Raw genomic sequence first — 15,917 nt, 5'->3', positions numbered from 1 at the left:
TCACGTGATATATCCATACGTGGTCCTGTGCTCAACTGTGGTCGAACCACTCCTTCAGCCCGACCCGCCTACTCAGCCTAGTCCCCATATGTCAGGCCATCACAACGCTAAACCCACTCCAGCTACTCTCCCTCACTTCGCTTCACCTCACCACGCTAACCCGCAAACTGTCAGTCCCCACAATTAAACATTTGGAAAGTGACAACGTCGCAACATTTATAGTCCGTTCCTGAGGCCAGTCTGGTTATTGTGAGGTGAGCAGCAGTCGGGTTATATATAATCTAAGCTCCCTATATAACTTCATTGTTCACCACCCTCAATGACCACGACGCTGTCCAATCTCTAATCGCCAGCAAAGGTGCCACATCACCGCCAACACCACCAGGTCTCTTAATTGGCCGCACCACACCACCTCGACTCGCCCTGCCAGACGGACCAGTTCTGTCTATCTAGCCATCATGAAGCTCTCCCTCGCCTTCTCCGTCGTCGCCTGCGCTGTCACCTTGGTGGCCGCATGGAGCAAAGAAGGTATGCTCTCATTCCCCAATCTCACCTTCTCATCTTCCCAATTCCCAATCCCCAATTCCCATTTCCCATCCTCACCATCCAGTCCCCACAACCACCAACTAACACCCCTCCCCCCCCCAGACCAAGAAATCTTCCGCCTCCGCGACGAAATCGCCCTCTCCGAAGGCCCCGAAGTAACCTTCTACGACTTCCTCAACCTCAAGCAAAACGCCAACCACGACGAGATAACCAAAGCCTACAAAAAGCGCTCCCTCGCCCTTCACCCCGACAAGGTAAAGCAGAAGTTCATCGCTTCCCGCACCAAATCCACCGACAAGTCCAAGAAACCCGCCGGCCGCCCTTCAAACGCTGAAATCAATGCCGCCGCTAAAGCCGCCTCAGACCGCTTCGCGCGCCTGGGTCTCGTTCAGAAACTCTTGAAAGGGCCGGAGCGCGCGCGCTACGATCATTTCCTCGCTAATGGCTTCCCCGTCTGGAAGGGGACTGGATACTACTACGCGCGTTTTCGCCCTGGCTTCGGCACTGTGCTTCTGGGATTGTTCATCTTCGTCGGCGGCGCGGGACACTACTTCGCCTTGTACCTCGGCTGGAAGAGACAGCAGGAATTCGTAGGCCGCTATGTTAAGTTCGCGCGCCGCGCGGCGGGGAGCGCGAATCTCACCATCCCCGGTATTGATGCAGGCGCCGAGACACCACCGGCGACGGATAGCGATGCGGAGGCTGCTATGCAACCTATGAACCGTAGGCAGAGACGCATGCAGGAGAAGGATTCGCGCAAGGAGAAGCCGGAGAAGAAGGTTAAGGCGCCTAAGGCGAAGGTTTCCCCAGCTGATACGCCGACTGGTGTTACGGGGCCGAAGAAGCGCGTTGTGGCTGAGAATGGGAAGATCCTCGTTGTTGATGCTGTGGGAAATGTGTATCTCGAGCAGCGTAATGATGATGGTGAGATGCAGGAGCTTTTGCTTGATGTAAGTCCCCCTATCAACTCTCCCCTCAAATGCAAACCTTGCCGCTAACACCACATAGCCTGCTGAGCTCCAATCCCCCCGCCTCCGCGACACAGCCCTCATCCGCCTCCCCGTCTGGATCTACGCCAAGACCGCAGGCCGCTTCCTCTCCCCCGCCCCCGCCGCGGACTCCGACTCCGACTACGACGAGGGCGACGACTTCACGTCTGAGAACGACACTGCCGGCGAGACGAGCGGTGCTACGCGCTCTAGGGGTGTGAAGAAGGTGCGCGGCAGGAAGGGTGGACGGAAATAGACGGATGTGAGATGTCTGTTTTTCCGCTTCGCTGTTGTTGGGTGTTTTTAAGTGTAGGCTTTGGGTGGTGGTGGTGGAGGGAAATGGTTGAAGGGTGGGGGAGGGGATTCGAGTGTAAATAGGGGGAAAAAGATGGATAAAATGTTTTTTTGCATAGATGGGAAATGGGAGGGGGGGGGGGATCTTGCATTTTTTACCTGTTAAGGTGGTGGTGCTAGGTATTTCTTCTGTAACTCTATTTACCTCTATAATCCGTTTACATTTACCACCGTCCGGTTTTGGTGAGTCTTATATTTCCTTCACGGATGACGGCGACTACTTCTGTGTGTCGTGCACGTGCGTGCGAATTATTCGCATTGAAAAGCTGTGATGAGGTATAATCATATATCAATTCCAAACCCAACGAAGCAAGTCTAAGCTAAAAAGAGAATCGTATAGCACATCACATCACATCACATTCCCAAACCCCATTCCCATAAAAAGCACGCAAATAAAATCCTCCCTCCCTCCCTCCCCTTCCCGGATATCAAAACACTTTCTCTCTTCCCCCTCCCTCCTATCAAGCCCTCAGACCCATCAAATAAACAACTTCGCCACACTCATCACCCCCCCCAACCCATCCATCATCCCCCCCACCCCTCCCAACGCCTCCAACCCCCCTCTCCCCCCCTTCACCCCTCCCCCACCACCACCCACCCCCGCCATCTTCGCCAACTTCCCCAACCCCGCAGGAAGTCTAATCCCAAACCTCGCGAGCAGCCCCGTCAAAGCGCCACCGGTGATGAGGGGCATAATGACGAGCATGAATACTTTTAGGGGGTGGGTTTTGAGGAAATGGAGGAGTTTGCGGAGGAGGTGGCGGAGCCGGGAGTAAGTCCTGGAAAGGAGGCCGCGGCGGGGGGAGCGGCGGTAGGAGGATGTTGCTGAGCGTGCGCCGGATCCTATGGCACTTGTTAACGACCATCCCAATCCCAATCTTTCATCCCTCACCCCCCCCATCAATCCACCAACCCCCAAGGAAAGGACATAAACTCACCAACACTAAAAAAACTCGTTGTACTCCTATTTCCCCCCCTCGGCACCCCCCCACCACTCACCCCCGCCGCCCAATCCCCAAACGCACTCCCCGTCTCCGTCTTCGACTTATGCGACTTATGTTTCTTGTGCCCTCCATGGCGACTACTGCGGCTCGGACTCGCTGCGCGGCCGCCGTAGCCGTAGCCGTCGAGGATGTAGGAGGATGCTACCTCTGAGGCGCCGTCGAACCAGCCCATTTTTGCGCTTGTTGGTTATTCGTTAAACGTCGTCTGTTTGGTCGCTGTGCGATGCTGTGCAGCTTGTCCGTGTCGAATCGTTGGCGCAAGTGGGGCGTCAGGCAACAACAACAACAGTGCTTGTCTTCACTCCTCGTTGGGTAGGTAGGCCGAAAGATGAGGTCGTAATGCGCCGTTTGGATATAATTCGATGCAAAAGGGTGGAGTATGTAGGTATGTGCTGGCTTCTCAGCAAAACGGGGATCCCACGCTCTTTTTAGTGATACACACCGCACGCCTTGTCAGCTTTGCCCTTGGCTTGGGGGGTGGTTGGGGATTGGCGGGGCGGGGCGGAGCGGGAAGGGGGGCGGGGAGGGGGACTAGGGGTTTAGCGAGTGGGGACTCTGGGTTTTAGTTTTGCCGCTCCCCCCTATTAGTTTCATTTTTTGGGGCACGAATACTCACGTGATACAATACCAGCCACGTGATGAATATAGAGTCACGTGATGAAAAGAAAGGCACGTGATATAAAATAGCATCTTTTCTTTCACGTGTATACGGAGAGAAAAGGGAGGATGGAAAGGACAGGCAGATCCACCACCCCCCACCCACCACTCACCACTCCACTCCACCTAGACTCGATCCAACTACACATCCGCGCCCGCTGCCTCGGTTTTTTTTCGCTCCCGTACCTGGCTAATGCACGCGCTACGACCTGATGGGGCAAGGTGGGGGGAGCTAGAGCTGTTGTGAGACCAATCAGAGTGCGGGAGCATGGGCGTTGGTGAAGGGTTTTTGTCCTGTAATCTCCCGGCAGCGCGTGGAGTGGATTCCGAGTGGGCTGAATAGTTAGGAGCACGTGATCTGACTGTACTGAGTGAGCATAAAGTGGTGTACTTTTATACTGTAGTGCCACTTTGTGGTGTGATTGTGATTGTGCTTTAATGCGTGTGTGCTCCATAGCGGGATATTATTTTGTCTGAGTTCGAGACAGGAGGGCTCTGGATTTTAATAGGGGGTGAAGAGGACAGCATGTTATAGTTTTGGAGTTCTACAGTGTAGTTAGTCATGGTGAATCACCACTGCCCGAGCAGATGACATGACATCATGATATATGTTGTTAAGTACTCTTCGACAGAAATGTACCGACTTGCTGGTGTCCTTTGGTCAAAGTGTACTTTCAGTTAACATAAGCAGAAGAGAGAAGGTAATGAACAAACATGATACTCCGTACACATCCATCACATCACAAACTCCGATGATTGTCAATCCTGCCAAGCTATTTGACTCGGATCCGCCGGTGATCGTTGGTCTTCGTGGTCTCCGTCGCTGGTTTCTCGCTGGTGGGACTGTAAAATGTACAATAAAAGCCGAAAAACTGTACAAAAAGCGCTAATCGTACTAATCGTACTAATCGTACATAATTGCCTAATCAGGTAGTCTAAGCGAGAAACTGCTCTCTAATCCTGCCAATCCTAGCCCTCGCTCTTCCATCATCTCCATCACTCCCGGCAATCCGTGGCCACTCAAGTACCTTTTATACTGTCAATACACCAAAACTCTACTTCTTCATCCCAACAAGCCCCTTCCCACACCCCTACCCTTTCATAACCTGCCTGGCTGCCTTCATTTCCGTTCATAAATGACAAGCTATCCTTCATATCCTCTCTATTCCTCTATTCCCTCCCTTTTCTTGGCCTCATTCTGCATCTGGCTGCCTTACTTCTTCCTTCCTACTCCACAATTATCGAGCTGGGTCCTTGCACCTCGCTATCCCTTTCATCTCGATCCCCCCGTCCTATCTCTACCGGTCTTCTCCCACCTCCCGACAACTTCTACTCCTCTTACCTCCCCCCCTCCTCAGCTCGACTTCACCTGCCAAACCCACGTCGTCGACCTCCTGTCAAACCTTCCTCTCTCGTGGTTTATGCCGCTGTGAAGGGTCGTCACGTCGTAGCTCGCGACCGACGGGAAAAGGAACAAAAGGAAGGAGACCGAACGAGTGTCAATGACCAGTCTCAATCCACGGCCATTTTAGCTCTTTACTCTTGTCCGCCCCCCTCTGCGCCTTCCTCGAAACCTCGACGACGCAGAAGTTCACACGGGGTATCTACGACTCCGATCTCTCATTCCTTTCACCCCATCACGGACTCGATTCGGTATGTCAAAACTCCCTCTCTACCCTATCGCCAAACTCCTATTACCCTACCTCATACTTCGAATACCTACACACCTGTGGCTGAAGACACTACCCTGTCTCTGCCTACATACCAAGCATCTCTTCCTTCCTAAAACACCTTCTCTATCCTGCAGGTGGCTATCACGCACGAGCCTTCTCTCCAGGTCCTTGGCTGACATTACCCGCTCATCCCGCAGATTGATCCTCTACGCGTCTCTCTTGGCCCCAACACCACCTGCGCCACTACGTTGACGTCGGTTTCCAAATCTCGAACTACAATCGAGGTTCTAATACACCCTCACAACTACAATCCGTCCCGTCAGACCTTATTCAATTAAGGCTGCCCTAAACACCGCAAAATCACCTCACCCATGACCACAATGCCTCGTCAGGGTATTAAAAATCCATTTGCGAGCACTGCCACTTCGACGGTTACGGCCCCAGCAGCAGCTGAGAAGCCGGCCGCACGAAGAAACTCCTTCGCGAAGGCGTCGAGATTAACACATTTCTTCTCGGGCACCCCCAAGAGCAAGGAGCAACAATCCGCTCAGTCCGCCTTGTTGGCTGCAGCAGCTGCGCAACAACAGTACCTCCTGAACAACCCGTCACCTTCCATCAACGCCTCGAACGTCTCCCTACCGACAATCTCTCTATCCGCAGTCGAGGACGAAGAAGCCACAATGGAGGAGCCAGCAACCACATTATTCCAGCCGCCGTCGGCCGCGGAAGCCAAGCGTCAGGCTCGTGTCGAAGCCCAGTTCGGTCCGCTCGTCCACCAATCGCATAGATATGTCAGCCAGCATATGGGCGAAGAGCTGGAAGAGCCAGTGATGGACGAGCCGCCGTACTACTACCTCCTTACCACATATCTCAGTTACTTAATTCTCATCGTCTTTGGACACGTCCGGGATTTCTTCGGAAAGCGCTTCCGCCCGCTCCATTACAAGCACCTCAAGTCTGCCAACGGTTACGCTGCCCTCAACAGCGATTTCGACAACTTCTATGTGCGCCGTCTGAAGATGCGTATTAACGACTGTTTCTCTCGCCCAACCACTGGAGTTCCGGGCCGTTACATCACTCTGATCGACCGCAAGTCGGACGACTTCAACCAGACCTTCCAGTTCACCGGAACATTCACCGAGACGTTGAACATGAGTTCCTACAATTATCTTGGTTTTGCCCAGTCTGAGGGCCCCTGTGCGGATGCCGTCGAGGAGACTGTCAAGAAGTACGGAATCAGCGTCGCCAGTCCAAGAGCAGATGCTGGAACGTCTGACTTGGTCATCGAAGTCGAACGCGAGATTGCGAAGTTTGTTGGCAAGCCAGACGCGATGGTTTTCTCTATGGGATTCAGCACGAATGCCACGACTTTCCCGGCTTTGGTTGGCAAGGGCTGCCTGATCATCTCGGACGAGCTCAACCACGCATCTATCCGTATTGGCGCTCGCCTTTCGGGTGCCATGATTAGCAGCTTCAAGCACAACGACATGAAGGATCTGGAACGCCTACTTCGCGAAGTTATCTCTCAAGGACAGCCAAGGACTCACCGCCCGTGGAAGAAGATTCTCGTCGTTGTCGAGGGTCTCTACTCGATGGAGGGAACCATGTGCAACCTGCCTGGTCTCCTGAAACTGAAGAAGCGCTACAAGTACAACCTGTTTGTCGATGAGGCTCACTCTATCGGTGCTCTCGGACCAAAGGGACGCGGTGTCTGCGACTTCTTTGGTATCGATCCTGCCGAGATTGATATTCTCATGGGTACATTGACCAAGTCCTTCGGCGCCAACGGTGGATACATCGCTGGTGAGAAGAACATCATCGCCAAGCTCCGCGCGACCAACTCTGCCACAATCTACGGAGAATCTCCCTCTCCACCTGTCCTGACGCAGATTCTCAGCGCACTCCGTATCATCACTGGTGAGCTCGTACCTGGCCAGGGCGAGGAGCGTCTCCAGCGTATCGCATTCAACTCTCGCTACCTCCGCTTAGGATTGAAGCGCCTCGGCTTCATTGTCTACGGCCACGACGACTCCCCCATCATCCCCGTGCTCCTGTACAACCCCGCCAAGATGCCCGCCTTCTCGCACGAAATGCTCCGTCGCAAGATCTCTGTCGTTATCGTCGCCTACCCCGCCACCCCGCTCATATCCTCGCGTGCTCGCTTCTGCGTCTCCGCCGCCCACAACAAGGACGACATGGACCGCATCCTCGCCGCCTGCGACGAGGTCGGAAACGTCCTCCAGCTCAAGTTCTCGAGCGGCGTCGCTGGTGGCGCGGAGAACCTCGCTGATGGCGTCACCCCCGAGATGGAGCGCGAGTGGCTCAAGGCGAATGGCGCGAAGGCCGTCGTCAAGCCGCCGCGCTGGGGCCTGCGCGAGGTCGTCGCGAATGGCGTCAATGATGTCAAAAACCCTCTGAGATAAACGATCGGGCTTGCCCGAAACTAGCTTTGTTTTTGATGCATAGGCTTGCGTTTTGTGATGTTAATTTTTTTTGTACAAATACCACAATCGTTCGGATATCTATCTTCGCTTCTTGCGCGAGTGAGCGCTGCATGGTTCCGGCATTCCCACCCTTCCTGTCGCTGCCTTCTTGCTCTCTCTCTTCTGAGCGGGGGCATGCAGACGTGGGGTTAGGGACGCTACGTGGAACCCCGGAGCAAGCTCGTGCGCCCCTTCTGGACAGGGACGCCTTTTTACTTCTTCGAAATGATACTATTAGACTTTTGGGCCCTACATTCGCTGCGGATTTGTCTTGTTCTGCGTGGCTCCTTTTTTTTTTTTACTTCAGGTGTGTCGGGTGCTGGAAGATGGTGTTTTGGGCGGATGAGGGAAAGGCGGGATTGGGTGTTTGGTGGGTGTGTGGGAGTGGTGTTTATGATGTGTTGTGTCTGTGTTGAGTAGGTGTGACAGGTCGGGTGGATGGGGGATTGGGAGGGGATATTTTTGGGAGGAATATAATTAGATGACGGGTTGTTTAATGTGGATGGATGATGGGGGATGGATGATTAGATGGATGGGGACGGAGGAGAGTAGGGGAGGAGAGCTTGTTACTTTAATGGGATGAGCTTGTCTTTGGTTAATAATGGCTGTCTTCGTGGGTGTGTTGATGTGATGTTTTGTGTGTTGCTTGGACAAATGGGTCCCAGGGCGGTTGTGTATGTGTATGTATAACTGCACGATTGTGAATATTCCATGACCCTCGTCTCCGCCCGTTCCACACTGACATTTTGAGGTGGTGAAATTTCTTCTCTTTTTCACACGTGGAAAGCCGAAGACGAGGACATTTTATGCCTTGCGGATGCACCGGAAGAGGACGTATGTATGAAGCCGAAGAAGAGGAGCCGCCCGGCCCTTTCTATTTTAGGGCGGATACTCCGGAAGAGGTCACAGCGTATGAAGCAGGACTTCACGACGCTTTGGTCTGTTTTATGGACGAGTAAATCATGCATGTTGTGTAGTACACGTATTTAAACCATAGACAGTTAGTTAGGCACACGAGCAGAAGGTAAATCGGGATACGCGTATAGATACTGCGTCTGTAGTATATGTTGTTGTATTAGCACGGCTCTTAGTGAGCTAAGCTGCCTTTCCAAGACGGCACTGCTTTGTCTAACTAACCCTGTGCACATCTCACTCGTTCACTCTTCACTTGTATTATACAGACATAACCACCCTTCACATAACCCTTTTCCACCTCCTCCTCTAACAAATAAGCACGTGCCTCAAACCCCTAAAATAAAATAAAAATCTCCCCATCTAGCCCCGTCTATCAGTGTCAGGAGGCCCATCCCAAAAATAATAATAGGGGAAGCGTGCGGGTCCTCTATTCTCCGGGTCTTGTGTGTGGCTGGATCCCACTCCCGCCAGTCAGTCTCGCGACCAACCGCCGGGAGCGTCCGGTGACGTACGTACATGCGACTAGACGTTGTGAGCACCGCGCGCCCGACGGACGCATGCACGGATAGGGTAATTTATACGAGGGCGATTCCTGCGACTTACACATTGCAGAGATCGACAAGCAACAATTCCACGACGGTAGCGACGGCGGTAGGCAAAAGCGATTTGGTATTTTTGTTGAAGAACTGGAAGGCGAAATAAGGCGCGTGTACTGTCTGCTACTACTGGGGGAGGGGCTTTTTTTTTGAGGGTTCGGGGCGCCGGGATAGGTACGGACGGGGCGCACGACACGAAACGAAACGACGCGGATTGAGAGGGAGGGAAAGCGAATGCGAATCCGAAGCCGAAGCCACGATACTAGCTACCTGCCTCTTAGAGGGTCGAAGCGCGAATCCGAGATAACCCGCCAGGGAAGCGAATCCGAAGCTGCGCGGGCCTTTGTGAGTGCGAAAGGGGGCATACATACATACGTGCGCGAAGGGGACTGGGGCTGCTACTGACTGGGTTGAATTGCGGCTGCCTGCCGATCTCTGTGTTATACGCGGAAGGAACGAGATACGAAGGGAGGGCGTGCGCGCGTCAGAGGTGTGTGACATGGCTGATGCGGTGCCAGTGATTCGGGTTCTAGATGGACGGGGAGAGGAGGGCGGGGGGGGAAGCGTGAAGGGCGGCGTGGGGGGGGCGAGTAGTGGGAGTGAAGGTGTGTTTGTGTGTTATTCTTTCTATACCTGCGGGGAGTGGGGAAGGGGGAGGGGGGATATGCACCGAGATATTTTTATATTTTAGAAGCTGACGTGTATAGGCAACGCGGCGTCTCGAAAGTCGCCAAGCATCGGCAGCAAGGCCATGAGAAGCCCGACTATACGCTCGGGGAATACGAAGAGCGCGGCTGCTGGGGGGAAGACGTCGTCTGCGGCTATTGATCCGCTGTCACACGTACGTACCTCCCTTCCCTCTTCCTTCCTGCGCGCATTGCATTGCATTGAATCCCCCCCCCCTTCTCCTCCTCAAGGCAACAGCGCTGACCAGACCGTTGCCGCAAACAGCATATCCTCAAGCGCACGAACACCGAGAACACGATCCCGCATCGCATGCGCACCGCGAACGTGGCGGATAGCCCGAAGAACGAGGTTGTGACGCCGGCGAGCGAGACGGGTGCTGGGGGCGGCACGGCAAGGAGCGCTGCGACGGAGGGGTCGAGGGAGGAAGGCGCGCCGCAGAGGGAGAAGAAGTAGGTGGATTCCAATTCGGCATACCCCCCCCAACCATAACTTCCCAATTAAGCCCCCAATTGCACATACATTCATTTCCCTTTACCCGAACCCGCACCGCATTCTGTCACTTATCACGGTCCGCCATTGACGTCCCACCCACTGCGCCGCGCGGCGGTGGTGGTGCACGCACCCCTGTCCCCCGTCGGCGCAGCGCATCCCCGTCCCCGTGCCCGAGCCCCAGCTAACCCGGTCTAAAACATATAGAAAAGTCTCATTCCTCAGCCGCTTCAGCATCGGCAAGAAGAAAGGCATGGACGCGGACGCGGACGACGACGACGACGACGAGAGCGAGCAGGGCGATCTCCGCACCGAGGGTATGAACGCCCAGGCGTATGCGGGTGCTGCGCGCTCGGCGAGCGGGTTCATGCCGCAGCATAAGGAACCACCGAGGTATATTAAGGTTAGGGCGAGGTATAAGAGGGAGAGGGAGTTTAATCGGATGTTCCTGGCGCAGGAGTTGTGTGGAACGAAGAACCCGGTGGCGGCGGGGGAGGAGAAGGAGAAGACGGTTCCTGATGTGCCTCCTGGGTCACGCCCGACGTCACGCGAGCAGCATGGTGGCGCGGTGTGGACTACTGAGTTTAGTCTTGATGGCAAGTATCTCGCCGCCGCTGGCCAAGACACCGTCGTGCGAGTGTGGTCTGTGATCGCAACAGCCGGTGAGCGCGCCGCGCACGAAGCCGAAGAGGAACAAAGCGAAGGCCACGGCGCCCCCCTCAGCGCGCCGGTCTTCCGCAGCAAGCCCGTCCGCGAATTCGAGGGCCACGGCGCCACAGTCCTCGACCTAAGCTGGAGCAAGAACAACTTCCTCCTCTCCTCGTCTATGGACAAGACCGTGCGTCTCTGGCACGTCAGCCGCGCCGAATGCCTCTGCACCTTCAAGCACCGCGACTTCGTAACCAGCATCGCCTTCCACCCGCGCGACGACCGCTTCTTCCTCGCCGGCTCCCTCGACTCCGTACTCCGCCTGTGGAGCATCCCCGACAAAGCCGTCGCCTTCTGGAACCAGCTCCCCGACCTCATCACCGCCGTCGCCTTCACCCCCGACGGCCGCACCGCCATGGCCGGCGTCCTCTCCGGTCTCTGCCTCTTCTACGAAACCGAGGGCCTAAAATACCATACCCAGATCCACGTGCGCTCCTCCCGCGGCCGCAACGCCAAGGGCTCCAAAATCACCGGCATTCGCACAGCCACCACCCCAGACGGCGACGTCCAGATCCTCGTCTCCTCCAACGACAGCCGCGTGCGCCTGTACGCCCTGCGCGATAAATCCCTCGCCGCCAAGTTCCGCGGCCACGTCAACGCCGTCTCCCAGATCCGCGCCTCCTTCTCCGACGACGGCCGCTACGTCATCTGCGCCTCCGAGGACCGCCGCACGTACATCTGGAGCACCGGCGCTGGCGAGGAGGGGGCGCGCGCCCCGGTCGAGTTCTTCGCTAGTCATGCGGGGGCGGTGACGACGAGCGTGCTGGCGCCGGCGGGGACGAGGGCGTTGTTGGCTATGAGTGGGGATCCGGTGTATGATATTTGCGATCCGCCGCCTGTGACGCTGAGGAGTCGGGCAGAGGGGACGAGGAGGCCGACGGGGCCGGGGGGGAGGCATAGTGCGCATAAGGAGGGGAATATTGTTATTACTGCCGACTTGGGCGGGGGGATCAAGGTGTTCCGCCAGGATTGCGCGGGGGGGAAGCGCCGCGCGGAGGTGTGGGAGACGGGGAGTATGCTCTCCTCGCGCCGTCGCGGTAGGGGGCACATAGGGAGGAAATCAACGGAGAGTGGAACTGGGCTGCGTGTGCGGACTGGGACGGGGTTGACGGAGGAGAGGGAGCAGTCGGAGGAGATCATGCAGTGGGCGAGTGAGATCCAGACGCCTGCTTCGTCGGAGGCGGATGGGCTGGGGAGTATTAGGAGTATGCGGACTGCGACGACGGGGACGGGGACGACGGTTGGGGCGGATACGCCGAGTGTGCGGAGTGAACGGAGTGTTAGTCCCGGGGTTGTGAGGAGGGAGAGGGCGGGGCCGGGGGCCAGTTTGGCGCCGGGGAGGAACACGGAACCTGCGCCGGGGGGGCTGTTGCCGACGCCGAGCTTTAGTTTGAAGCTTGCGAGGGGGGGTGGGAGTGGCGGTGGTGGGGGAGGGGGAGGGTGGTGGAAGAGCGATAGGGGGAGTGAGGGGTCGAAGGGTTAATGGGGGTTTCTTGAGGCGTTGTTGGGATGGGGTGTTTGAGTACTGTGCTGTGTGTTTTTGAGCGGGGCTGGCGGGTTGGGGGAAGGGGGAGTTTCTAATGGCTTGGATGCGGTGGGGGGTTTGATTACTCGTAGATATCAGGAATGGGGTGGGATATATCGATGCACTACATATGATGGCCAGGATGTCACATATCGAAGCACACAAAACTAGACGGGACGGGCAAGATCATGGAGATACAGTACAAAAATTAACGTTGTTTCGTGAGGAGCAGTTTATTCCCCACCGGTCTGCCTTTCTCCACTTGAGAGTCTATCGACTCCTGTCTGCTTAGCTGTACACTACATGAGAAGCGAAATGCCACCATGGTATGGGATTAATTTAGCCATGTGCTCGGAAAGCCTGGCAACGCAACGCCGTCCCTATGCTTTTTCGTCCTCTCCGAAGCTATGTAATATGGTAGGAAGGTGACACCCCGTCCCAAATCCCCATAAGCAATCGCCAAATCGCGCGCTGCCTACATAAGGATGCACCGTAGCCATGCGAATTACCGCGACACCATCAAGGCGTCGCCGTCGGCATCGACCTCGACAATGATGTCGACGGTTCAGCCTGCCTTACTCTGGAAATTAAGATCGCCCTGTTCGCACCAATCCTTCACGGGCTGCATGGGAGGGTTAGCGGGGTTACAATAGATGGACAATATCAATGGGACTTACCAGACAACTCAGGTACTTGCACCACGAGCACTCCTTCTGGTATTTATAGAAGTTGTTAAGGAGCACAATGAACAGCACCAGGATGAGGATCAGCGCCGCAGCGCGAATAAGCCACCACACCCACCACAACGGCTTGCGCGCCTTAAAGAACCCAAGCGGTGCCTTCACAAAGCGGGACACCTCACTAGGTCCGGTCCCGCGCTTGCCAACAGTCTCGTACGGCGGCTCGTCGGCGCCAATCTTGCGGCTCAGTGAAGTAGGGGAATGAAGGATGCAGATGCCAATGGCGAGGCCCATCAGGAAACCACCAATGTGGGAGAAGTTGTCCAGGCCGGGAAGGAGACCGAGAACGAATGAGATGATGATGTCGAGGGCGACGAAGGCAAGATCTCTCCAGGGGTTGGGGCGCTCGGACCACGTGTAGAGGAGCTCCAGGAGCATGAGGGCGATGATGCCAAAGAGGGAGCCGGAAGCACCGGTGGAGGATATTCCCGATGCAGCAAAATTACCACCGAGGACAAAGCCGAAGATCCCCGAGGAGAGGTACACGAGGGCGAAGCGGATAGGGCCAATGGACTGCTCCATCTCGCGGCCGATGGTGACCTGGAGGAGAAGGTTGAAACCGATATGGATAAGACCCGCGTGCAGGAACATCGGGGTGATGAAGCGGAACCACTGGTTGGGCGCGGCCTGGCCCTTTTCGTAGGCTGGCTCGGGAACACCGTAGAAGCCGCATGCCTGGGAAAGCGTGCAGGCGTTTTCGGCAGCGTCGGGGTCGGTCGAGGTGGAGTAGGGACAGGGCCAGGTAATCTCGGTGGTGTTCTGGATCGCGTCCATGCGGCGCATGCACGGCGTGTAGCGGGTGCCCATGCTGATGAGGACGTAGGGGGAGGGGCCGATCATGGGGTTGAACGTCGGCTTGACTTGGATCGGGAGGCCGGTAAGCTGGCCTGTGAAGGGTCAGCATGATGTCTAATAACTATGTATACCAATGGGAGAACTGACCAGATTTGACAAGCTCAGCAATGAAGACGGCAATCTGGATGGTGGTAAAGAACCAGACCACCCACGCCGTCCTCACACCCGGCTCGCCCTTGAACATGCCCAACCCTCTGCGTCTCGGCTTCGGGGGGTCCTCTGGGGGTCCCGCATCGTATATATGGTCTTGCGAGGGATATTGGTGGCGCATTGGTAGGGTCTTTTGCCTCTGTTGGTCTTGTAGGGGTATGAAGTCGTTGGAGGTTCCTGGGGTAGCCTCTCCTTGCCCGTAGTATGGCGAGTTCCCCGCCAGGCTTGCGTTGCTTCCCTTGTGGCTCGCAGGGTATACGTGGTCGTCGAAGGGGCCGACGAAGGGTGAACTTGAGGGCTGTGGTACTATGGGTTGGCCTGGCTGCGGTGAATATGAGGGTAGTCTTGGGAGTTCGCGGTTGTCGTCGTAGCTGCTGTAATAGGGTTGTTGGTTTTGCGCCCCGCCGCTGTGATATGGCTGTGAGTTGTTGTACGCCATTATGGCCCTGCCTCAGCCTCTAGGGCGACAGCGGCAATGATATGGAGGACGTGTCGCCTTGATGGTGTATTGGACCCTCTTGTGTCTCTCGATGTGAATCGTTTCGTAAGGGGGTGAATGGTTCGGATGCGCGCGTTGGATAAGCGACAGGCTGTTGATAATAAGAGGGTAAATGAGATAGATTGCAGGTCATGAAGTCGTTCACAAACAAGAACAGAACGGGGTATAAGAGAGAGTGTTGATAAAGGGACAAAATAACAGAACAAGCCGTGAAGAATGAGGCTTGGAAGTGGAGTTGTAGATGGGTCAAATGGATTCGTAGAAATCTAGTACCGGGACGGTAGGACGACGGTAAGAGTTGCGCGTCTGGGGTGGAGTCGGGGCCTCGTCGGGGCGTCGATCTTTGGCTGTGAAGTCGTGTGTGGTGGCTGTTAGTGCAGACAGCGCCACCAATGCAAAGCTGAAACAGGCTGTAAACCCGCCAAGATTCTTCATTGGGGAACACGAAGGGGGCGCATAGACCTACGTATGTGTCGATATAAATATAGAAGGTGGAAAGATGGGAAGATAGAAAGAATGATTTTTGTATGAATGTTTATACATGTGCGCTAAATACGCGCGGCAGTTGGATGAGGACTGTAATATTGTGAGCAAGTTAGAGTTCGATTGGATTCACTCTCACTTGTGAATGGGAATATTTGGTAATATTCCATTCAGTTCAGTACCTGGAGAGTTATTCGTATCACGATATGTAGCAAGATGGTATCCACGATCTACGCGCCACAGTAGGCCGCGGCAGATGGACAGATATGCGGTAAGATGGCAGTTAGAAGTCAGTGAGATACAGTAAGATGCTTCTCTTTCGTTTCCTAAGTCTTTCTTCATAGATTCTCGACGCAGTAGAGTCTCTTCACGCTTGTCGCAAATCCAGCCGTGGCTGCCGCTATTTGCTATCAAGTGCTTACGTGCATCGGGTTAACACAATATGCTGTGCTATAGTAGCCGGTTGCGCCTTCCATTTTTACCTCATTTGTCGTACTGGGGGTCTTTATTCGCCATTCCGTAACATCAAAAGATACTGATGCAAATACAAAAGAAGTAAATAAA

The 15,917-nt window shown here is 55.3% G+C and overlaps 5 protein-coding genes across 5 annotated transcripts; 3 read left to right on the top strand and 2 right to left on the bottom strand.

Annotated features, from left to right (window-relative positions):
* Window positions 1-89: 89 nt before the first annotated feature.
* VE01_03327 (uncharacterized protein) lies at window positions 90-1,933 on the top strand. Its single transcript, XM_018272822.2, has 3 exons — window positions 90-528; window positions 649-1,496; window positions 1,555-1,933. The coding sequence occupies exons 1-3, from the start codon at window positions 459-461 to the stop codon at window positions 1,789-1,791; spliced, it is 1,155 nt and encodes a 384-aa protein (XP_018132596.1). The 5' UTR covers window positions 90-458; the 3' UTR covers window positions 1,792-1,933.
* A 434-nt stretch (window positions 1,934-2,367) lies between these two features.
* Window positions 2,368-3,369, bottom strand: VE01_03326 (uncharacterized protein; the record flags this gene model as incomplete). Its single annotated transcript, XM_018272821.2, has 2 exons — window positions 2,828-3,369; window positions 2,368-2,732 (listed from the first exon to the last, which is right to left on the bottom strand). Exons 1-2 carry the CDS (start codon window positions 3,063-3,065, stop codon window positions 2,368-2,370), a joined length of 603 nt encoding a protein of 200 aa, XP_018132605.1. The 5' UTR covers window positions 3,066-3,369.
* Window positions 3,370-4,650: 1,281 nt separating this feature from the next.
* LCB2 (serine palmitoyltransferase component) lies at window positions 4,651-8,144 on the top strand. Its single transcript, XM_018272820.2, has 2 exons — window positions 4,651-5,203; window positions 5,421-8,144. Exon 2 carries the CDS (start codon window positions 5,595-5,597, stop codon window positions 7,644-7,646), a length of 2,052 nt encoding a protein of 683 aa, XP_018132608.2. The 5' UTR covers window positions 4,651-5,203; window positions 5,421-5,594; the 3' UTR covers window positions 7,647-8,144.
* Window positions 8,145-9,138: 994 nt separating this feature from the next.
* Window positions 9,139-12,584, top strand: VE01_03324 (uncharacterized protein; the record flags this gene model as incomplete). Its single annotated transcript, XM_018272819.2, has 4 exons — window positions 9,139-9,822; window positions 9,925-10,058; window positions 10,169-10,353; window positions 10,601-12,584. The coding sequence occupies exons 1-4, from the start codon at window positions 9,717-9,719 to the stop codon at window positions 12,582-12,584; spliced, it is 2,409 nt and encodes an 802-aa protein (XP_018132588.1). The 5' UTR covers window positions 9,139-9,716.
* A 215-nt stretch (window positions 12,585-12,799) lies between these two features.
* Window positions 12,800-15,430, bottom strand: VE01_03323 (uncharacterized protein). The gene is made up of 4 exons (XM_018272818.2): window positions 15,337-15,430; window positions 14,309-15,270; window positions 13,304-14,253; window positions 12,800-13,248 (listed from the first exon to the last, which is right to left on the bottom strand). Exons 2-4 carry the CDS (start codon window positions 14,808-14,810, stop codon window positions 13,192-13,194), a joined length of 1,509 nt encoding a protein of 502 aa, XP_018132539.1. The 5' UTR covers window positions 14,811-15,270; window positions 15,337-15,430; the 3' UTR covers window positions 12,800-13,191.
* Between the last annotated feature and the right edge of the window lie 487 nt (window positions 15,431-15,917).

Source organism: Pseudogymnoascus verrucosus (genome assembly GCF_001662655.1).
Source record: "Pseudogymnoascus verrucosus strain UAMH 10579 unplaced genomic scaffold scaffold_10, whole genome shotgun sequence".
In the NCBI taxonomy this organism is placed as follows: domain Eukaryota; kingdom Fungi; phylum Ascomycota; class Leotiomycetes; order Thelebolales; family Thelebolaceae; genus Pseudogymnoascus; species Pseudogymnoascus verrucosus.
The sequence above is the reverse complement of the archived record's forward strand: the minus strand, read 5'-3'. Positions and strand labels throughout refer to the sequence as shown.